Source organism: Pinus tabuliformis, chromosome 5_1 (genome assembly GCF_031772625.1).
Source record: "Pinus tabuliformis cultivar Carrire ecotype Pingquan chromosome 5_1, CPIR1, whole genome shotgun sequence".
Classification (NCBI taxonomy): Eukaryota; Viridiplantae; Streptophyta; class Pinopsida; order Pinales; family Pinaceae; genus Pinus; species Pinus tabuliformis.
Genome location: NC_142305.1, coordinates 763,048,017 through 763,073,307, shown reverse-complemented (window position 1 = coordinate 763,073,307; position 25,291 = coordinate 763,048,017). Strand labels below are relative to the sequence as shown.

General features: G+C 34.4%; 1 protein-coding gene across 5 annotated transcripts in view; it reads right to left on the bottom strand.

Moving 5' to 3' along the window:
- Positions 1–3,031: 3,031 nt before the first annotated feature.
- LOC149167153 (LOB domain-containing protein 15-like) overlaps positions 3,032–25,291 on the bottom strand; it is a 47,119-nt gene continuing 24,859 nt past the window's right edge. For all 5 annotated transcript variants that reach the window (XM_089431469.1, XM_089431470.1, XM_089431471.1 and 2 more), the window contains exon 4: positions 3,032–4,069. In XM_089431469.1, coding sequence (XP_089287595.1) covers positions 3,686–4,069 — 384 coding nt within the window. In that variant the 3' untranslated portion in view covers positions 3,032–3,685. The remainder of the gene's footprint in view (positions 4,070–25,291) is intronic.

Sequence of the window (25,291 nt, the reverse complement as noted above, 5' to 3'; positions counted from 1 at the left end):
ACATCTTGCTTCTAAGCTGTGCGATATGTATACCAGTCGTTGGATTAGAAGGGGAAGATCGACGGCCATAATTGGTCGAGCAGTTTAGGGGGTTTTCGCGGGCCACTGCTCCGCGCGTTTTGTTTATGGACTATCTGGTTTTAGGGCACATTGTTTATTTCTCCCTCTTCCTTGTGGGGGTTTGCGCTTTTGAGCGCTTGCTGTAACCTATGTAATTTATTTTCTTTTTTAATTCAATAGAAGGACCGTCTCTTGCTTAAGCAAAAAAAAATCTAGTAAAGTAAGTTGATTCAGTACTATAAGTAGAATAAATATTTGGCATCTCTTTAATAATAAATATTTGGCATCACTTTAATAATTTATATATTTCTTTAGTTGAGTGGGTTACTATAAATGGTTCAGTGTGAATTCTTTTAATGCGTCACTTTAATAATTTATATACTTCTTTAGTTGAGTGGGTTACTATGAATGGTTGAGTGTGAATTCAAAGCGAGAGGTGACAAGGTTAAATTCTCAATTTTCAAACTATTTGCTTGTAAATATTATTAGGCCTCATTTGACTTAATTTTTAAATTAAGTTGCAAAAATTGTGATTGGATAACTTAGTAGGGGAAGTTTTTAGACAGTTTCCAAAGATATACTTATTAAAAAAAAAAAAAAATTGTACTATTCTTTTTTGTTTATGAATAATTATTACATTAAATAATTTAAATTTAATAGGAAGAGAGCTTAAAAAAAATAAAGAGCTTGAAAAATCCACTTCATTTGTAACATGGAGAGCCATATCATTAGTTAGAATAACCATGGAAATATGGTGGAACGCTGCAATCAATACATTGACGGATTGATTAAATAGAAAATTAGAAATACTAAGACAACCTTAATCTTGTATCTATCGTAACCTGGATAGCCCTACTTACTTAAGTAGTCATATTCTCTCTATTTGAAATCATCTTCACACTATCGCTTCACACATCATTTCCAATTATGATTCTCTACCATCAATATGCTATTCCAATTACATTGTTTGCGTGAATTCTGGTCATCAAAGCTCATTTGATTATCATATATATATAACCTTATTTTCACAAATTATCACATAAAATAAAATAAAAAATGGCTAAAAGACCTTACTATCATTTTTTTAATTTGTCTTTCATTTTTATTTAAATAAACTTTAAACATTTTTATTTTTTACTATTATTTTTTTTAATTTATCTTTCATTTTTATTTAAATAAACTTTACACATTTCTTTATAGAAATGGTGTCACACAGTTAAGATTAACATAAAATTAATTCAACGAAGTCGAAAACTAATAATAGCCTGGGTCATATTCATCCCTGTCTCATTTCCACCTACTGAGCAAGTTAGGTGTGGGGCTTTTGTTGCGTTTTTGGCTAATATGTAATTTATGATCACCATTTCCCTTTCACAATTGTTGTCTCGGTAGTCCTATTCACCATCAACGTACCTATCTATAACAAAGGCACAACTAAAGGCTCTCTAATTTCTTTTTTATTTTTATGAATTTTATTTTTATTTAGCTTTTTTTCCAGTCGAATGTCAATTTTCATACCTAAATTCCTAAATTCTTTATCCTTCTTGAACATCAATTTTCATAAATAAAATCCAATTTTTTGGGTTTTTCAATTCGTAACCAAAATTTCCACATATTATATATTATGCCCTTCTAAATTCCAACCTTAACAATGTTGAATAACCTAATAAATATTTTGCATAAATCTCCTGATTAAAAACAACATACCTGATATATACTAGCTCATCTTCAAACCACACTTTCCTAGTAAATCATAAATATTCAATATTTGGGTTTAATATATTATTACGAAACTATTGTATTGAAAGAATTATAAAACGCAAATATAAAATTGTACGGTGAAATTGAAAAAAAAAAACAACTTATTTAGAACTTCAATTTGGCACGCCATGCTTAGCACCAACATATAGATGAAACAACAAAGTGCAAAGCCAAAACCTTAACCTTTTCTCAAAGTGACCTATAGTGACATAGCCTAGATGTTGCTAACGCACTTTCGTTGAGTCTCAAGTTGACTTAAGGCAACAATTCCACAACACTAACGACATTACATTTTAGTTGCAAGTATAGCTATCACTTTACTCTTTTTAAATATTGTTTCTTAATTAATATATTTTTGAGAAATAATAATAATTTTTTATTAATATATTTTATTTATTATTGAAATTTGAGAACAAAACCTAAATTTTAAATATAATGTTAAATAGTTACTTCAATTTATCAATTAATAAAAATTATGTTTTATATATTATTTACTCATAAATTATGTAATAGTTTTTAATAAAAATCTAAGTGAATTATTTCAATTGATTGGTAGTTGTGCATGAAATATAAAAAATTATTCTTATTTCAAACTTGTTTTTAAATATAATAATTTTAATAGTAGGAAAAATATATTAAAATATTTTTTAAAAGAGGACCGTATAGTATGTAGTTTTAAGATTTATTTTTATATCATGAATATATTTTAAAAATAAATTATATTATTTATGAAATATAGTTTAGTTAGTTTGTATGGGTTTTAATTTTTATTATATTTGAAGTTTAATTTTTATAAAAAATAAATTATAAATTAGAATTTGTTTTTGATTTTATTTATCGAAATTTGAAAATATATTTAAATAATTTTACCATCTAGCTCATAGGGTTTTGGATTGACGGTAAATGGGTGCACTGTTAAGGCACTCTCTGCTATAGGTCACTGGTTCAAATCCGATGAGTGATTACATACCACCAAAAAAAATAAAAAATAAAAAATAAAAAAATTATACTGATCTAAAATATTTATCTTTTTATAAAATATCTTTCCAAATCCCCACAAAACACATTAAGCACTCATAATTTTGATGAAATCAAAATGAACTTGCATTTTCATCCCAATGATCCATACATTTAAAAATTGATTCTCCCAAAAACACATGAGCAACTCATGATTTGAGTGAAAATCAAATGTTTCCATGATGCAAATCTATAGATTTGAAAATCCATTTTTATTATTGGAAAACCAAGTATCATACATTAAGCTCTTCGCAAAATTTTAAGTAGAAGAACTCACCGCCAAACTCACTTATCAAAATAAAATAGGACATTAGTTTTACTGATAAAACAGGGCAGTTACATTTTTGCAACCATCTCATTTTAAGTGACTCCATTTGTTATATCCCAAACAGGGTAGAGAGGGAATTACTGAAGCCTGTTAAATTTATGTCATATTTACGGCTTGATAGGCTGATAAAAGGGACCCAAGCAGAAAAGAAAAATGCAGAAATCAAATAGAATTAAGCAATTATTTAACACAACAGTATATGGTGTCAATTTATCCACGGCTACAAAAATTGGGAAGCGTATAATCTGACCACACTGCTTCTTGTAGTTATATATTGTTTCGAAGAATGGGCGGTCGCCAATATAAAAATTTTCAAAATTCAACTGGTCTGCGCCCATCAATGGAGATGAGAATGCCATGGTCGTACTGCTACCTGCAAGTATGAAGATGCAATGATTGAGATGAAATTTTGAGGAAAGTAATATAATTAGTAATTAACGGAATAGTTCATGGCATAGTTTAATTAGTAATTGTCACTTGTATGAAGTATCCTATAAATTATGAGATTCAATTCAAAGTTCAAATTCTGGCCGCAGAAAAAACAAATGAATGAAATAAATAATTTTCCTTAGTATCAGAAGCAGTCATTGGTGGCCGTGGAGAAACCGCAGCAAAATCTGCAGAATCCGAAGTCTGAGAAGAAATTGCCGATGATGCTGCGCCTCTATCAGAAACCTGGATGGAGGGATATCCCACAGCCATGGCTGCAGCCATGGCATTTTCATGGCATCTGTATCTCATGATTTCTGAGCGAACCGCATTAAGCTCCGCTTGAAGGCTCTGAGCTTGTTGCTGAAGTGTAGAAATGACACCCATGCATCCGTAAACTGGGTCTCGGATCCTTGCGTTTGCTTCGTACACTAGGCTATTGGCAGCGTCCGCGCGCTGGCTTTCAGGTACTTCCTGCACACTCCACAGAAAATAATTTAAGTCCCATGCCACTAAAAGACCTCCATCAACAATACTGAAATTTTATTGAGAAATAGTGCATTTTGCATGCAGAGGTATAGTATGGCAAAGTCTTTCATAGATCATTAGCTGGTATGGTATAGCCGAGTATTTCACCAGGAATGGTATGGGTGATAGAGAGGAAGGAATAGGAACATGATATTTTTATTTTAATACACTATATAAAGGAAACAGTTGCATGTAAAAGTATGGATTATTAAATTGAAATATAATTATGTTTTTAATATTTCAGGTATTTTAGATTGGATATCATTATAATGGATTGGTTTTTTTTAATCATTATAGGGATTCATTTTCTTTTTATTAACCTTTTTGTTATTATTACAGGGATTTGCTCTTTTGGTTTTCAAGTTTTTTAAGCCATGATAGGGATCTATTATTTTTTCTTTAAGTTTCCATAGACATTACATGGGTCTATTTCTTCTATTTGTATTCGGAATTTTATTGTTAAGTGTCAAACATGGTGCCTCACAAAAACAACAAAGTGAAGAAGTCTCTTAATCAAAATGAATATTCAAAATTTGTTGCAAAAGGCACTCTCAATAAGTGTCATGTTAGTATAAAAGAAAAATGAGCAAAATCACATGAAATAGAAACCTTCAAATAAGAAGCAACTATCAAACCTAGCCATATTTTTCTATGTATACATAAAAACCATTATTTCAATAACCCCACAACATTTATCCTTTTCATGACAAGGTCATTTTTTAAAAATGTAGACATATTAATCGAATACAAATAATATTATGAGGTTCATTACTTGCTCAATAATTCAAAAATTACCAATTCCTTTCTGCCTATGTTATTTTTTTCTCAGTATGCATAGACTGAAAAATGTTGGGAATCTTGAGATATCATTTTAATTTGGAACCTACGGATTTTTAAATTTTGTAGGCCATTTCAATCTTTAAAATTTTTGGAGGGGTCTAAGATAATGGTAAAAGAGGCAAATTACTATTTCATGATGTAGACCTTCCAATAACATCCAAAAGTGTATCATACCATTGAAACAAAGTTTCTACTTTAAAGTTATACTCCATAAGTTAACCATTTCTATGTCCATCATAGTACCATTTGGAGTATATGTGGATCAATTTAGGTATGGTTTTCCAAGAAAACGTGAGAGGATCCAAAAAAATACTTAATCTAAAGGAATGGATCTAAATCCCTAAACCTAAGGGATATAAGGATGAGTTTTAACCCTAGAGACAACGAATGAAAGTAGAAAGGGGTTTTTCTCCTATTGTAAAAGTATTTTTTTGGTAAGGTAATAATCTTATTGCCTTCAAAATAGGAATGTCAAGCAAAAACTAAGACTTCTTAGGCCAGTATCTCACTAGGAAGAGTTGACTAACTCCAAAAATGGCTCTCCCTTAGGAGGATAGGGCCAAATGAGTAAAAAATGAGTCAAAAGTAAACCAAAAAGACAGATACACTAGCCAAAATAGCTTTGCATTAAAGAGTATATAGCATATGAAACAAAAAAATATAGACATGATAAGTAACTAGGTAGAGTGATATGAATTAGAAATGACAAACTAGATGGGTTCCTTGGAGACCTAGGATGTTTTCCCCCTAAAGGGTGAATATCGAGAAGTTGTTCAATTCACTCAATCCTTTGATATAATTCCCTCAAATTTTGGCGTAGGTGTTCAAGGGAATGGATAATATCTACTCGAAGCTTGTTTCTGTCCAAGAGCTTGTGGCCCAAAAGAAATTTTGCCTACAAATAAATATCCAAAGTTTGCATATATTGATTGAAGAGACCTATTGTGTAATTTGTGTCCTAGATCCAATCTACCCATTCAATGAGAACCTCTATGTTGGAGAGCGGGTGTCTCTATGTAGAAGATTCTCCTTCGGCACATGTAAGTTCTTTCTAAATATGCCCTAGCATGATTTAATGGTAGCACAATGCATAATCATCCAACCGATGATGCATGAGGGAACTACCCGTTGAAAATGTAACTGGTATTGGTCTTCATAATTATTGTCTAGATCATGATGAAATGATGTAAATTTTATGTATTTGTGAAAAGAAAAGAAAGAGAAAAATTGTCGTAAAGAAAAATTATTTATAAGCATGGGTTTCATGCTTTATTTATTTTTTTTCTAAGTCAAAGCACCCATTATGTGCTTCTAGGGTTTGTTTCATGAGTCATAGTCCTTGTCATGATGCATTATATGCTTCATGGGATTATTGTATCAAAGAAGAAATGTATTTCTATGTCAAAATTTTCAAATATTCCTCCTCCACCAAGCTAGTCTACCCTCTCTTCATGTCGACCTCATTAAGGAGCTTTAACCACTATATATAGAACTGCATTCAACCTATTTTGATCCATATCCAAGAAATTTTTAATATGTGGTTGCAAAAGCAAGAAAAGGAGTGCGAAAAGCCTAGAAAGATAGGTTTACATCATCACGAGAGAAGGTGAATCATAGCGAAGGAATAGAGACACTTTTATAGCTAAAAGGAGCCAAAAATTCTATTTTTTTGCCACATGTGAGAGTGAAGAAAGTGAGTTTTACGGCCAAAGGTGTAGACCAAAATTTTAGAGTTGCAAAGAAGGGTCGAGACCATTGAAAGAGTTGATGTGTGTTGTCATTTGGAGAAGTTTGACTTGACTTGATTTTTAGAGTTTGGCTAACTATCTTAGGAGGCTGACTTGGTGGATTGGAGGAGGTCTTTGTCTTGGTCAAAGGGTCTTGGTTTTCTCATTTGATTTGGTTCTTGAAGAAGAGAAGAGAACCTTTGGTTTTCCCTTAAGAGAGGGGTTTTGTCATGGCTAAGAGCCTACATCCTGTCTCCTTGTTGTTTTCATCTTCATGCATTTACCTTTTTCATATTTTCTTGATGGTAAGAAGATAAAATAAGACATAATATAAGATAATAAGATTCTTAAAAAATCACAAGTAATTATCTAGATAAGAAAATATGTTTTCCTTTATGGTTTTCTAACACTACCCTTGTGGGCCCACTGATAGTAGTATGCAACACCCATCCAGACTCGCGTTGCATTGGGGATAGGTTGGGGCAACATAAAATTTTAGGTAAAAACTAGGACAGCTATGTAAGTCAAGAGGATAGGGGAAGATCCACGTCTGTCGAGGGCTAGACCCAATAAATCCACATCCACAACCACCTCCTACTAGGTAATGTTGGAAGGTTCACATAGGAGAAGAGACAATAAAAAAAACACACCCAAACATAATGACCACCAAAAGACACCAAAAGGGAAATATGCTTCTTTCCCACCTGGAAAACAACTGTTGAAGTAGAGAAATCTAGGTGGAGGGAAAGAAAGGTGATATAGTTGTGAGGATGGGAGGCCTGATCTAGGAGCCACAGTAGAAGGCCAAGAAAGAAATTCAAATCCAACTAGGATAGAAAGGATAGGGACCAAGAGAGAAGATCTTAAGATAGAAAAATAATGGAGGAGGACTGAATGATCAAGCCTTAGATTTATCCATGTAGTGACCATCCTACACAAGCGATTAAAACAAAAATGGAAACAAATGTTGCAGAGAAATATTTCAATACAAATTATGAGTTGATGCAACAATGCAAGGATGGAATCAACTTCCTTTGTAATATGGAATTTTGACCATGCAGATAATTTACAAGCTATGAAAACCATGACCTTTGTCAGGCTAGGTATCCCAACATCCTGAATCTACCTTATACCCTACACTTTCCAAGCTCATCCAACCATGTGAAAATATCTCTACCAAAACTAGTGCTACAAAATGTTGCAGGTTGACTACCATGGTTAAGAACTTAACACACATTACCACCACATGTGTGAGACTTTAGTTATCTTACAAACATATTGTGAAAGAACTCAACACCATTACCATAATTTTTTTAGTATGACATACCATCAAAGCCTCCCCCATGCCATAGAACAACACCATTAGAACATTCTCGAGGGCATGCTTTCATGTCCCCCAATCCATTTTTTAGGTGGAATGAAAGTATCCCACCCCTCCTCCCTCCCCCTCCCCCCCCACCGCCCTCCTCCCCCTTCTCATAAACCACCCCATGAAGGTCCTATTGTAATAGTTTATTATTTCATAGTGGAGAATATCATTCAAGGTATGGATTTGATGCATCAAATAAATAATAATTTGGGTGTATATCAAAACATTACATTTATCATAATGTAGGAGGAGGTGAATAAGACATGCCTCCATACTCTTTTATATAAATATTCAACCTAAAAAGATGAATGCTTATGCTCGAGATGACTTCAATTCAAAATACAACATTATAGCAGAGAATTTCGTGCAAAGTATTAGGTTGGAAGGGGTGGGTGAACAAGAATGTAAAATTCTAAATTCCGTTTATTATTTCATAGTGGAGAATATCATTCAAGGTATGGATTTGATGCATCAAATAAATAATAATTTAGGTGTATGTCAAAACATTACATTTATAATAATGTAGGAGGAGGTGAATAAGACATGCCTCCATACTCTTTTATATAAATATTCAACCTAAAAAGATGAATGCTTATGCTCGAGATGACTTCAATTCAAAATACAACATTATAGCAGAGAATTTAGTGCAGAGAGAGAGAGAGAGAGAGAGAGAGAGAGAGAGAGAGAGAGAGAGAGAGAGAGAGAGCTTATATGTACATGATGGGTGGTATCATTATGAGAAGAGAAAATACCCCATCATCAAGAATGATAAATTTTTTATCACTAATGCAAACAATTATAGTAAGTCCAAGATATTTTTTAGAAAGTGTTAGCTACATTAAAAACCTTATTTATGTAATTTTTGAAATGGAACTAACAAAGATGTGAATCAATTGAAACAAATATGTTTCTCATGAGATGCAGAAAAGATAATAAATAATAGTAGCTTTTGTAAGTCACAAAGAAGCGTTTTAAGGGAATAAAGGATTTCAACAAAGAAGTGTTCTAAGGGAATAGAGGATTTCAACTTAAGAATTAAGTGGAGATTAAATAAATTGTTGCTTGATTTTACTTTACCAAACATAGGATTGTAATGCCAGTTTATAGTGTAAATTGATGAAGTAAAGAAGAAGTTTTAGAAATTGTTGGAATAGGGAACCGTAACGTCAATCACTTGACCTTATGGGTCAACCATTGTCTTCATACTTAGAAATGAGAGAATTTGGGGATGCACATTAACCATGGATCTCTCCATAAGATCACCCTCAAGAATTACTACCTATTAACTAGGATTGATGAATTTGTCACTAGTCAAAATGTTCAAAGTACTTCATTAAGCTAGATCTTAAATTGAAAAACTTTTAAAAATAATTCCATGAATATGTACCCTTCTTTTAGTGAAATTATAGTTTTTACACTTAACCCCTAAAAATTCATAAAAGTCTTAATGTGTTTGATATATATATATATATATATATATATATATATATATATATATATATATATATATATATATATATATATATATATATATATATATATATTCTTTGTAATGATTTTTTTTAATCCTAATTGTTATTCACAAGAATGATGAGAAAGAGAAAAAACTTATACAAAACACACTTTGGTAAAGCAACCAACCCTAAATCAAAGATTTCAGAAAGAAATGGAAACCAAAAAATTATAAACAATTAATTTTATAACTTAAAAGTATAAAGAAAAATGCTAAATTCTTTAATAATGAAAGAAAATCTATCTATGATATATCTAAAAAAATTTTATGTTATTTACTAGAAGTTTTGACAAAGTTAAAAATACTTTTTAGAGAAATGTAAAATTGGTGATCATAGAAGCCAAAGGATTTTTAGCGGGTGTAGATGTTCTTTGAGATAACATCAAAATATCTATAACAAATCATTTGATCATTAAATTAGATAACATTTTAAATTGATTTAATTTTAATAATTATCTTTTTTAATTAAAAAATATGTATATTTGAAATAACTATATATTGAGAAGTTACAACAACAACAGCAACAAAAGGCTTGATCAGAGGGAGCCAAGACGATGGCCAAGCAATGCTCCTGCTAGGGTTCCTGCATAAACCCTGCTGCCCTACTCCGCTGAGCACTCTGTATCCTTGAATCTGCCTCTCTGCTACCTCTTTCTCCATGAAACTGCCCTCCGGAGGGGTGGGCACGGCCCCACCTCCCCCGATCGGTTCCTCTTCTGACAACTTTACAAGTGTAGATACAAATGCCAGTCCTGGCTCCACCCCACTGGCCGCCCAGGCTACTGATCCTGCCATCGACAATGCTGGCAACTCTGCTACAGGCTCTGTGGCCACTAAAGACAAGGGAATAGACTAGAATGCCTCGACGTCACAGCCAAAGGCATCCTCTACTACATGCATCCCAAGGCTTCAGAAAGAACCAAAATAGATCTCCCCAGTCAACGAATCAACAACCAAATCCAATATAGGAGGGATCATGCACTCATAGGCAAGTTCTTAGGACTCTGGCCTACTGAAAAGGCCTTGCAAGGATGGATCGCCTCCAAATGGAAGGCTAAAGGACAAGTTACCCTGCAGCTTGGTCCCAAATGCTTCTTCACTGCTATTTCAATTGTCTGGAGGACAAAACTCGTATCTTTGAGGGAGGCCTGTACTTCTTCAACTTTGCAAGCCTATACCTTAGTGACTGGATAGAGCGATTCAATCTAGACAAAGAAGATTTCAACTGGGCTCTAGTATGGATCCGAATGTACTCTCTTCCCCTGGAATACTGGGACGAGAGACCTTAAAGGACATAGGCAATGGCCTAGGGGTTTTTATCAAGGTCGTTGAGGAAACCAAGCATCAAAGATACACCTCCTATGCCAGGATTTGTGTACACATGCATCTTGCCAAAGCACTCACGGACTCAGTAGGTCTATTTCATGACAATTTTGAATGGGTTCAAACAATAGACTACGAGCATGTTACTTTTCGCTGTAGGAAATGCCATGAACATGGCCACCTTTTGAGGGATTACCCATTGAATCTTCAGTCTAAAGCCCCTGTCACTAAGAGTAGCAAAGATGCTGAGGGATTCACAAAATTCACCAGTCGAAGAAAGCATGCCAAGAAATCTCCAGTCGCCCCAAATAATCTCAAGAAACCTAAAACATGAAACAACTTTGAAATCCTGACCTCTCAAAATAACTTGGAGGATCACCTTTCTATCCCTCCTTCTTCAGATCCTCCTCCTACTTCATCCCCCCCTCTCCCAAAATCTTCAGCTCCGCTCTCAACCTCCGGTCTCACCATCATCCCTGCCTCTACCTCCTCTGATAATAAAGATCAAGATACAGCCGTTCAAACTTCCAACATGGAGATAGATTCAGCTCTAGCTCTCAATATCCATCAAAAGCCAAACGAGGAAGAACAGAACACACCGATACACATGGATGAGGAACTAGAGAGTGTAGATCTGAGAGGTCTGGACATTCGTAGCCTAGAAGTAGCGTGTCGACAGAAAGAATTCAGTGCTATACCCCCCCCGACAAATCAAACGTCTTGAAGTAGTTTTAGCCAGAGCACAACATAAAAAATGTCTTGGTATTTAGGCAAGCAGTCCTTGGGATGGAAAAAAAACACTGAAAGACACGAAGAAACGCAGGTGTAAAACGGATCTACGGAGGACCATTGTTATTGGAGAAATGCTGGTGGAATCTAGTAGATTCCCCAAGCTGACCAAGTTTTTCAAATCTCTTCCCCACTATTCCTCATGAAGCTCATCTCATGGAATTTGAGAGGGCTTAATAGCCTTGCAAAACACAAAATGTTAAAAAACATGATCCAGCAAGATAAGCCTTCATTAGTCTATCTACAAGAAACAAAATGCAATAGCACTATACTGGAAAAGATTCTAAATAAATCCTGGTCGGGATGTCGTTCAGTCTCAGTGGATGTTTCAGGGGCTTCAGGAAGGCTAGCTATCATATGGAACCCTCAAGTTCTCTCCCTTCATGATTTTCATGCCTCACACTTCTTTATTCAGACAACTTTCCACCTAATCGAGACCAATATCCATGGTCATCTCTCTAATGTGTATTTCCCACAAGATTTACAAAAAAAGTTGGATCTGCTAGATACTCTCACAGCTCTCAACTCTGTCAGGAGCTTTCCCCTTTGGATTTGTGGTGGTGACTTCAACATCATCACAACTTTGGAGGAAAAATCAAGAGGAGGATCGAGGCTAGAAGGAGACAACATCAGCTTCAAAGACTTCATGCACATAAATCAGTTAATGGACCTACAGACTTCTAATGGTATGTATACATGGACCAATAAAAGAAGGGGACCACAACATATAGCCTCCAGGCTGGATCGATTCCTTATGTCGGATAATGCCATTCACCTGGGTGGGGAATTTCATGCCTCCATCATGCCTCAAGTGGGCTCTGATCACTGGCCCATAATGCTACAGTGGTCGCGTCCGGGCTCTAGGTGTAATAAACCTTTTCGCTTCGAATCATTTTGGTTTTCACATCCTAACTTCAAAGAAGTAGTTAACGATGCCTAGAAATCGTTCACCCCCCTTGAAGGAGCCAAGATGTTCCAGTTTCAACAAAAGTTAAAACACCTCAAACAAGTTCTCAAATCTTGGAACCGCACTCAGTTTGACAACATTTTTGACCATCGGAAAGTGCTGGAGCAGCAAATGAATACATTGCAATAGTGTATTATCTCTGAGGGAAGAACAGAAGACTATGAGAAATAGGAGAAGGCCCTCTTGACCAAGATTGAAGCACGAAGGCAACAAGAAGAGACCCTATGGCATCAAAAATCCAGGATCAGATGGCTTAAGGATGGGGAGAAAAATACCAATTTTTTTCATAGGTCTACTATTCAAAGGATAATGCACAATAACATCGCCTTCATTAATAATAAGCAACGGGAGTGTCTTGAGGAGCATGAAGAAGTGGAACAGGAATTCAAAGAGTAGTTTTAGGACATTCTTTGGGAGCCTCCGGGTTGCAGAAATCAGGTTATTCGATCTATAACGCAGCATATTCCAAAAATCATCATGGTGGACCACAACAATATGCTTTTCCAGCCCATCTCTATGCAAGAAGTGGAGGACGCTATGGCCCAACTTAAGGATGGCAAAGCACCTGGCCCCGATGGCTTCACAGCCAATTTCTTTCATGCCTTCTAGGAGCATATCAAAACAGAGGTCTGGGAGCTCGTGGAAGAATCACGATCAATGCACAGGATCCTTCCTTCCCTTAACACGACCTTCATAGCGCTAGTTCCTAAAGTGGAAGAATCCAACACACCTAATAAATATCAGCCCATCGCACTCTGCAATGTTATCTATAAACTCGTATCTAAAGTCCCGGCGAACAAGCTCAAACCTCTTCTCCTCTCCTCATTTTGCTAGAGTAGACAGGCTATGTAGAAGGGCACCAGATTCTGGACGGTATCATTCTCTCACATGAAGTGATCCATTCACTCAAGATTCTAAAAACTCCAGGTATGATTCTCAAGTTAGATCTTTCTAAAGCTTTCGATAAACTCAGCTGGAACTATATTAATCAAATGTTATTAGCATTTGGCTTCAGTGCTACTTGGACACGTTGGCTTATGAATCTTATCTCCTCCCCCTGTTTCTCCATCCTTCTTAATGGTTCTCCTTCCTCGCCCTTTCATCCCTCCCAGGGGATTCGTCAAGGCAACCCTCTCTCCCCATTCCTTTTTGTTCTCATGGCCGAAGGACTTAGTCACCTACTTCATTCTGTTATCTCTTCACACTCCTTAAAGGGCATCTCTCTTCATGGTCAACCCCCCATCTCTCACCAATAGTTTGTCGATGACAACATGCTTTTTGGTCATCTGTTAGTTCAAGAGGCCTCTGCCTTCAAGTCCATGCTCAATCTCTTCTTAGAAGCTTCTGGCACCACCATCAATGCCTCCAAATCCCAGCTTTTCTTCTTCCACACTCACATTCTCACTCAAAGAAATATCACCAGGATTTTGGGCTTCCCGATAGCTGTGCTTCCTTCGAAATATCTTGGAGCTCCCCTGTTTGACTTAGCCATCAAGCATGCTTCCTGGAGAACCCTCCTTGACAATTTAGAAACCAGTCTCTCTTCTTGGACCTACCGCTCGCTCAACATGGCTAGCAGGCTTATCCTAATCAAATCTGTTCTCCAAGCCATGCCTCTGTACTTATTTTCTATATTGGCATCCTTTAAATGGGTTCTTAAAAGAATTCACAATCTTCAAAGAAACTTTCTTTGGGGTTCCTCAAGCCTCAACAGAAAATGGGCTCTTGTCAAATGGATTGAGGTTTGTCTTCCGAAGTCAGCTGGTGGGCTTGGTCTAAGGGATCCCCTCCACAGCAATAACACCATGGGCGCCTGCATCTGGTGGAACTAGATCTCCAAACCGCACACTCCTTGGGCACATCTCTGGCAGGGCCAAATATGCTCTAGGCAGCCCACTGGAGGATCTCATCTGCATCAGCATGACCACCCCTGGCTCGTTGATTTGGAATGCAGCCAAGCAACATAGTGCCTTCATTCAAGCGCACAACTTCTGGGAAATCCATTCGGGTACCAAAGCAAGATTTTGGGAGGACTCTTGGCAAAAACTTCCCAAACTCGCCTCTCTCTTCCACAAACCTAAGTGGAAAGCTACTATGCAGCACAACGATCAAATCCATGTCCATCAATTTTGGCAGCAGCAATCCCCTCCAAGTTTTCAACTTTGGAGAACAGCTAGCACCTGGTGGGAGGAAAATTTTGAAGAGATCGATCAAGAGCTCAAACTCAGGAAAATTAAACTCTCTGATTAGAAGGAAAAAGTGCGATGGGGATATACTCCCAAAGGTATGTTCACTACCAAGGAACCATACCAACTTCTCTATCAACCCACATAGATAATAAATGATCAGCTATGGGATCAGAGTTGGCAACCAAGCATCTGGCATAAGGTCTCTACTTTCCTTTGGCTACCAAGCAAACAACGGATCCTCAATTGGGACAATATACAAAAGCGAGGATTTATTGGGCCTTCCAGATGTCCCAATTACAATCTTCATACAGAGACCATCTTACATCTCTTGGATACCTGCCCATTAGCAACTCAACTTTGGGAGAGAACAGCACAGTGCAACAGAAGAACGGGCAGACATGTGGGAGATATTTTAAACACCATCATGAACTAGCCTCGGCAACCTTTCCAAAGTCGACTACTCAATTCCCTCTGGAACCTCTTACCGGCTTTTGTCTATTGGATCATCTAGAAGGAGAGAAATAACAGGATCTTAAAAATCTTAGTAAGCCTCTTGACATCCTGTGGCTACTTCTCAAACAAAACCTTCAAGAAACTCTAGCTCTAAGACACTAGCAAGACTCAGATTTGCCAGCTTCACCCTAGGAATGCCTCATTCTGAAAGCTTGGAACCTGGACCTCACATTTTTAGCTCAAGACAAGCCCAGATCCTCCATCCATACTGATTCTGCCCATTTCTGGTCTCCCCTTGCTACCCACTCCTACAAACTGAACTTCGACGGAGCTGCAAAGGGCAATCCCGGGTTGGCTGGCTATGGAGGTATTTTCAGAGATGTTGTAGGCTCTGCTCTACACATATATCATGGTTCGCTTGAAAGAAACACCAACAACGTTGTCGAACTTGAAGGCTTATGGAAGGGCATTTGTATAGTAGAAATAGAAAATTTCTTTCCTCTAGAGGTTGAAGGGGATTCTCAAATCTTAATAGACGCAGCTATTCAAATTCACTCAGGCACCTCAGCAGCAAAGATCGCTTCAAGCTGGCGGCTTCTACGCAAATTGGAGCAAATTGAAGACTGGCTCAAGGCACCCCATAGCATCACCTTCAAGCACATTCGGTGAACAACGAACAAGGTAACAAACATATTAGCTAATCAAGGCGTCAATCAGCAGCTCCCATTCTTCTCTGGTCCATTGAGCAGTTCTAATGATGCACAACTCAAACAAGACTTCACTCTTCTGGTGCAACAAGATCTATCTCTCCTAGATCCGGGTGTTTAACATGGCTTTCGGTATGTCGGCATCTTGGTGGGTTGGCGCATGGCTTAATACCAAGTGGATGTGCATTGATTACAAGGTGTTAAAAAAAATATGCTCAAGAACAAGTACCCCTTGCCTAGGATAAATGATATATTAGATCAATTGTAGCTAGACAAATAATTCACCAAGCTAGACATAAAAGTAAGATATCACTATGTTTACTTGACAGAAGAAGATGCTTGGAATATCACCTTCAAAAGAGGGCAAGGTTGGTATAAATGGTTAGTCATATAATTTGATCTATGCAATGCACTAGCTATGTTTATGAGGTTAATGAATGATATGTTTTACCCTTTTATAGATTCATTTACTATTTCTTATTTGGATGATATAATGGTATACAGTGCTACCTAAAGGAGCACATCTAATATTTGATGAAGCACTTGCTGCTGAAAAATATCAGGAAGTGTGAGCTTGCACAATAATATTTGGTGTATTTGGGGTATGTGATAGGTGGAGGGGAGCTAAATATAGATCCCGCCAAGATGGATACCATCATGAAATGGTCAATTCCTACTATTTTTTTTAGGTTAGGAGTTTCATTGGGGTAGCATAGTACCTGAGGAAATGCATAGCCTCATTTTTAGTTGTAGAAACACCACTCCACATCATAACATCCAATGGTAAGAGTTTCAAGTGGGGAAAGGGACAATCAGGGACATTTAATGAGTTAAAGAGGAATATTAGTCAAACATTAGTTTTATCATTACCAAACTTTAAATATCCCTTCAAAGTGGAGACAAATGTGAGTGGCCATGATAAGGGAGAAATCTTAATGTAGGGAGGAAGGCTTGTATGCTACCATTCTAAAGTATTTCATGGGGCATTTCCAAACAACCCTACCTACAACAAGGTGCTCTATACCATAGTATAATCTATTAAGAAGTGGAAACAGTATCTAATGGGAAAGGAGATAGTAACCCACACAAATCACTAGCCACTACAATATCTGCAAGCTTAGAGTAAGTTACAAAAGACCAGGAATTACAAGTGGATGGGGTTTTATAGTGGTTTCATTTAGTGATCAAGTATAATAAGGGAAACACAAACAAGTTGGTGGACATGTTTTCAAGGCCACCCACATCAAATTTCACAAATTTTGTAACTCTTATGCACATGGATCCTTTCACCCATGTTGAATAAAAAGAGGTATCTACAGAGGATGAGTACTTAAAGGAGGTGTTTTTGCAGTTGTAGAGCTAGAGACATGTGCACAATGGTGACAACGCAATTGACTACAATCTCCAAAATGGGTTACTCTATTGGTTACATAAGTTATATGCTCCTAAAGGTAAGTGACTACAGTTAATCAAAGAGGATCACGACTCCAAGGTTCTAAGAGATTTTGGTGTAAGGAAGATAATGATTAACTTGGAAAGATATGTGTATCAGCCTAGGATGCAAGAAGAGGTAGATAGGTTCATAAGAGGATGCATTATTTGTCATAGAAAAACACCCAGTAACATGAAATGCAGTCTATATAATCCCTTGTTTGTACCCACTCATACTTGGGAAACCATTTCCATGGACTTTATGGGAGGTTTACCAAAAACCAAGAAGATATATGACTGCTTGTTTGGTGTAGTTGATAGGTTCATCAAGATGTGTGTTTTGTGTGGTGATGTCTTTCGAAGTCATCGCATTCATGTTTTTTGTATCATAAAAACATGAATGTGATGACTCCGAAAGACATCACCACACACAATGCAGATTGCAAAAGCCTCAAATCTATTAATATGTGTGTTATAATTCCTTCTTAAAATATCATCAATAGGAAAGAAATAACAAATTTGTTATTTGGGCAACTTTGGGTGCAATTTAGGATATCAAGGAGCATCATTTCCGAAAGTGACACAATATTTATTATTGCATTTTAGACTTCATTGTGGAACAAGATGGACACAAATTTGAAGAGGTCTACAACATTCCATTGACAAAATTATTAACAAACATAAGTAGTCAATAGGACTGTGGTACATATTTTGAGGGGTTACAATTATAAGCATTCGAGGTATTTGGATGAAAATATAATATATGCAACACACTTATAACAAATTAGCACACACTTCTACTAATAAGTCACCATTTTAAACTCGTTTTGTATAATCACCACCTTTAACTTTAGATATTGGATATGTGTAGCAAGGAGGAGTGAGGGAGGATATTATAGGGGATTCCTTAAGGGAACAATAATTTGTTAAGTAGATTAGAAAAATCCATCTACCTGTATAAGATACACTGGAAAATTTACAGGAAAAATATAAGGCTTGGCATGATCAACACAGAACAAATAATTCATTCAAAGTGGGAGACAAAGTATGGTTGCAGTTGACCAAAGAGAGGCTACATGGTCCTTGTAATAAAATCAAACCTTTACAATATGCTCCCTTTGAGATATTGATAAGGTGGGAGATAACACCTATAGACTCGTTGTGCCCTTGTATATGGACATTTACTTAGTGATGAATGTAGAAAATTTAAAACTCTATGAGCCTTCCATGCTCGATGAAGAAGAGGAACATGACATCTATTTAATGGAGGACTTAGAACCAAATGTTGAGGCATAGTAGATAAAGAATACAATTTTGTAGAAGAGGTAAATAAATGCAAGACAAAGGCAGCTTCACCTTTGGTAGATTGGAACGAATGGATAACTTCCAAGCAAGGCTAAATGGTACACCTAAGAGAAGGTGGAGGAAAATATTTCTCACCTAATTCAGTAGAAGCTATTGGACACCAAAAGCCTTCTAAAATGAGGGGGTATTATCTGGATTATATCATTATAGTATTTTAAATCCATATATAATGCTTTCATAATGGAAAAAGTGGAGGAATCGGCTCATAAGACCAGTTTTACTAGTAGGTCCCAGTTTGGTAAATTATGGTCTAAAACCTTTTGGAAGTAATTTGAGGAATTATATGGCATTTTTAGGGTGGAAGGTTTTTCTGTTAAGTGCCACACCCATATAATTATTCCACACAAAAATACCCATCCAATGGCATAAGAATCATGGAAAATAGAGCTTGTATGCAAAAGTTATGCCATCAAAAAGTTGATCTTCATGTTTTAACCACCATGATTTGAGAGGATGCCATGCCAGCCACCATTATCCATGGAAAACGTGATATTCACATGAGCATGATGAATAATACTCTGGAATATTTGATATTGTAACTCTAGATAAGAGTTGAAGGAGTCAAACTTAACCACTAGTACATTACGGGGTTGTGTTATAATTATGCCACTAGGAGGAAAAGGGGTTTCATTCTATTCAAGTGATTTTAGTTCCATAAATTAACATAGGAGATAGGAGTCGAGAGAGCGAGAGTTTGTTTTTTGTAGCAACCACAAGCCATGTGTCTCACACCTTTGTACTTGCATCCATTTTCATACAGAGAAAGAGAAAGAAGAACATCCTCACCTTCTAGCTAGGTTTTCTCCTGAAAGTTTGTTTCAAATCATATCTTGTGTTACTGTGGTTGTTAGTGATTGTTTTTTTTCTCTATTTTCCACATTTTATATATTCCATCCATGTCAATAGTAACTTCATAAATCTAGAAGTCTAAGGAAATATCTATCATATTATAGATGTTGAGTTTTAAGTATAATTTTATGAGATATGTTGTGACAAACTATCTAGTGTAATTTATAGATCAACTTGTAACCTAACACATTATATCCAATAACATGTCTTGTGTAAATTTGTCAATTAATTAAACTAACCCTTATGGATTTTTTTCCTTACACACACAACCAGGAAAGAAAGTTCAAGCTTAGTCAGCTTGAAGGTTATCAATGACACTAATACCAGTGAAACATCCCTTGCAAATCACTACCCCTTCTTCCCAAAGTTTTTGAATGGAAGGTAGGTTCATCAAGAATCTCATAAGATACCCCACTTTTCCTTGGAATATTTAGATGGAAAATGACTTAACTATCAAAAAATATAGTAGCTAGTGACTTGAGGTACTTGAATAGATTCAAACATGTGAATTGTGACCTCCCATTCAAAATCATGCCTTGTGTGGATGGTTTTACTTATTGAGCTAACCATTAGGGTTTTTCTACCTAAGGAAAACCTCATGGGAACCCACCATTCTTTTCGGAATGTATAGATGGAATGATGGTTGAATTAAAAACTATAATAGTAGCTTGTGATCCCTAGGAACTCACCGAGGTATGAAACAATGAGTTATGGCCTCTCCATCAACAAAACGACTTGAGTGGATGATTGAACTGATTAAGCTATTAGGTTGAGGGTTATATATATATATATATATATATATATATATATATATATATATATATATATATATATATATATGTATGTATGTATGTATGTATGTATGTATGTATGTATGTATGTATGTATGTATGGGAAAGCTCAAGGATGCTTCCCACATTTGTGGATTACATCCCTAGTAAACTCATCAAAGCACACTAGTGGACGTCACTCTAGGGGATTAGAACTAGGAACCTACTAGCGTGGAGCCAACGAAGTGCACAATAACATTAGTGGAAATTAGTTGATATAAACCCATGGACTGATGGATTTGTGTGTGTGTGTGTTCTCGAAGGAATTCTCCATGGAAAAACTTGAGAGATACACCACCCTTTTCTAGAATATCTAAAAGGAGGTTGACTCAAATATTAACCATAATAGTGGTTGGCAACCCCAAGGGACTCAATTGAATATGAATCTATGACTTATGTTCCCCTTATTGGAAACATTCCTTGGGTAAAAACATCCTTATGGAAACCTTGCAAGAACTTCCTCACATTCTATAAATGGTGTTGAGGGTAATGTCACTAGCATAAAAAATGTACACCAAGCCCCAAGTCCATTTGGATTTTACCTTATGCCCTTTTTCACCAATAAAACCTAAAAATGGTATGTCAAACAATTTGAGGTAAGCCTCAGGAATAATATTGTGTGTGTGTGTGTGTGTAAGGGTTAGCTCAATCGGTTAAATCATTTTCCCAAAGCATGTTGATAATAGGGAGGTTTTAAGTCTTTAGTTCAAATCTGACAAAATCCCTTGGTGTTACTAGCTATTATTGTGGCTAACAATTGAACCATCCTCCATCTTGATGTAAGGAAAATTTTGTGGTCCACTTAAAGTTATCAATGAAACTAAGATCATTGAAAGTTTCATAGGGATAACTCTTTCATCATAATTTTTTTGAAAGGATAGCATATTGGATACCAACCACAAGGGAAACTTGTGACCTAGTGAGAATCCCTTATATTTGAACATGTGGCCTATAAACAACATGCCTTCAAATGATTAATTTAAAGTGATTAATAAAACCAACTAGACTTTGTTTGTGTATATAATTAAGCATTCCTTATATATATACAAAAAAGGAAAGCTTCATAGGAGCTACTCATTTCTTTCACCAATATGGATCTGGCATGATAAGTCAAATCAAGCATGACAAGTCAAATCAATTGAGATAACCCTCAAGGCTAAGTTTTTGTTGATCTCTCTCTCTCTCTCTCTCTCTCTCTCTCTCTCTAATCAATTGAGATCTCTCTCTCTCTCTAATCAATTGAGATCTCTCTCTCTCTCTCTCTCTAATCAATTGAGATAACCCTCAAGGCTAAGTTTTTGTTGATCTCTCTCTCTCTCTCTCTCTCAATTTTAAAAACTATATTAAATAAATAAACAACTAAATAAATAAAACAGACTACACTTTTAAAATAATTGCAAAATAAATAAAGGACATCCTTATTAAGAATAAGAACACATTTTGATTTTTTTATTTTTCTAGGTGATCACTTACATTAACAATGTAGAAAATACAAACAATATTAGAAAACTCCCCCAACATGAATCTGCAATCTGCAATCTAGTGAACTACTCAAAAGGTCTTTCCCACCACCGGACTCCAATATTTATGTAACCCATGTATGATTAATACATTGGTGTTTGTTCTTAGTCTAGAAAACCTCCTTTTTATACTAGTGTTTGTTCTTAGTATAGGAAAACCTTCTTTTACACCTAAGAGAATCTTGGCATCTTCCTCGAGGATGGATAGATAATAAAGATGTCCAATAATTGGTAAATATCTTAGGGTGGGTTGAAGGAGGAAGACATTTATATACAGAGGTTGGAGATTCAGTCAAACCTTCTCCAACCTTTCTTAACCATGGGAAAAATTGACCTATACACTAAAAGGAGAGAGAATTGTATATCCATGGTTTTCCATGAGATAAGTTCTAAAACATCATCAAACCAAGCATGGTTGATGATATTTCCACCAATTGGTTAATTTAATATTTTTATGTTAAAAAAATACATCGATATTTACTAACAAAATCCAAAAACAATCTAAAATTGTGCATATAGATTGATTGTTGGAGGTATGAATCTACGTTGTCTGCATCATGGTGGTCGATTTCACAATTGTGGGTTGGTCTCTTTGTTCGCAACATTAAACAACTCTCTTTTGGTGATGTTGTGCAACGTTATATATATAGATATAGATATATTTATTTATTTATTTAATCAATCAATCAAATTGTTAATTTATCTAATTAATTTAAATGGTTAAGTAATTTTAATTAAATAATTAAGTAATTTTAATTTTTTTTTTTAACATGTTGGTCAATATAGTAATAATGTTTAAACAAGTGAGTAATAACAATGTTGTTGAAGAAACAAGAGATAATGTTCTTGTTGTTTCAATTTCTAATAAATCTTTCTTTCTCTCGATGATATTCTTATCCCATCCTTCTGCATGGAAATGTAAAAGTTAAACTCAATTTGATTTTGAGAATTGATCCTATGGGATCAAGAATAAAGAATATTGTTTTTAAAACGTGATATGATTTATGAATTTAATAGCAAAGACCATCGAAAAATCTCTAGACATGGATTTATAATCCTGGGCATTCTTTCCTAGAGGTAACAAGCTTGTCCCATTCGAGTTTCAAAGATTTCTTAGTTTGGGAATTAATCAATCATGACATGTCAATAAAGGCCCTCGATTTATGGACAAAGTTGGTATTTTTGGTTTCATTTTTACATATTACTCTTAAAAATAGATTTTTTTTATTCATTTTTACATATTATTCTTAAAATTAGATCTTATTGGTTTGTGTAGAGTGATTAATTGTATTTAGAAATAAATTTTAGATTAAGAATATAATGGATTTTGTTTAAACATATGCATAAGTGATTTTTCATCCTAAAAAAATCAGTGGAAATACATAATATAAGAATATATTTAAATGAAAAAAAAAATTCTAATATTTATAGATAATTTAATTCACTAATGAAAATATATAGTATGAAAATTGATATAATTATGATTACTATAGTTATTTAAATTAAGTGAGTAGTAAATATTAATATTAAGTGAGTAGTAAATATTAATAGAGACTAAAATTCATTTTAACAAAAAAAAATTAATTAAATTATAAATTTATTTTAAATTATTAGTATTTATTATAAAAATAATTAATATATGAGTTAAGTATATATAGATTTTAAAAAATATGTAATAAAATTCTTAACCATGGAGATTTTTAATTTATAAATAGATTTTGTTACAATACCATGGTTTTCTATTACCACATGCCCAAAAAAAGACAATAAGTCATGTTCATATGACACATATTTATATGCATATTTTAAAATTAATCAATTTAATTAAAAAAGAAAAAAAACATAATTACCTTTGAATCTCAATCTTTCATCTGTGAATACTATTAAAAATATCCTAAAATATTCTATAGAAATTAAATCCACACCTACTTAATAAATATTATAACTAAATTAAATTTCCATAAACTATATTCCAAAATAAATACAATTACCTACATAATTAAAGAATTAAAATCCAAAATAAATATAAGTACCTACATAATTAAAGAATTAAAATCCGTTGACATATATATTTTTGTTTAAAATTACTTAATTCCAATCCAACAAAAATCAAATTCTATATTTTATATCAAAATTAATAACATTATTAATATCATTGGAAAATAAATAATCTCAAAATAATTATCAATCGAAAATATAATAATTTCACAATAATTTAGTAAGTAGGTGAAAATAAATAAAAGGAGAAAATGACGCTATATTTTGTATCGGAATGCGTAATTATATTAGGGTTGACTTTCTTTAAATGTTATTAAATAACGGAACTTTATTGTGGCTTATTATTAAATTCACAAGAAATTTGGTCAGAAATCTGATCTGTTTTCTTAATATTTTCTTAATATTTAAAACGCTAATAGTATTGAATATTATTACCGGATGGTATGCATTTTTTTTTTTCTTTTACGGGTTACTTTGACTTAATTATAAAAAGAGGTAAGCCCAGCTGGATTACTCAATCTTTCTCATAAAATTAAAATCTCTTTAAGAAGAAAACCTAATTCCTATTAATTTTGTATACAGAAGATGCTAACGTGAGAACCAAATCCTTATTTGTCGGTGGTGACAGACATAAGATGCTAACGTGAGAAACAGATCGTTAATTGGCACACGCCTCTCAATGTGGACTACGACCAATACGTTCTCGAATCAAGTGAGTAGAAATTTCTTAAAGGCGAATCTAATACTACATTATTTAATCGTACTTTGACTTCAAAAGATTCTTAGTTTAGGTTGGATTCTCTCGGAATAAGACAAGTTATCGTTTTCTTGGTGCGAAAGAGAAATTTTATATATAATTGATATATACAATGAATATATATAATTGTATATCTAATTAATAAAATATAGAATTAATATAATATCTGGTTAGGAAGATGGAGCCATCATCAACATCATGAATGTATTATTATTAATATTATATAAATCCTAATATATTATAAGGAATATAATAATTAATTAGGTAAGAAAGTCCCTTGGAAAAGCTTTAATATGGTATAATTATAGATAAGATTAAATAATTGTCACATTGAATAAGTATTAAATTAAAGTAATTCTGTGAATTTATAATAAATCCAAATTTGAGGAGTTAATCCAAGCATTTAGTTAAAAAAAATTAATACTAGTATCAATATCCATAAATTATATATTAATTTTTATTAACAATAGAATAGTGTTGAATTGGAAGATAAATGGGTAAAACTGGAATGGAAGTTAAAAGAGTCCTAACTAATTTGTTT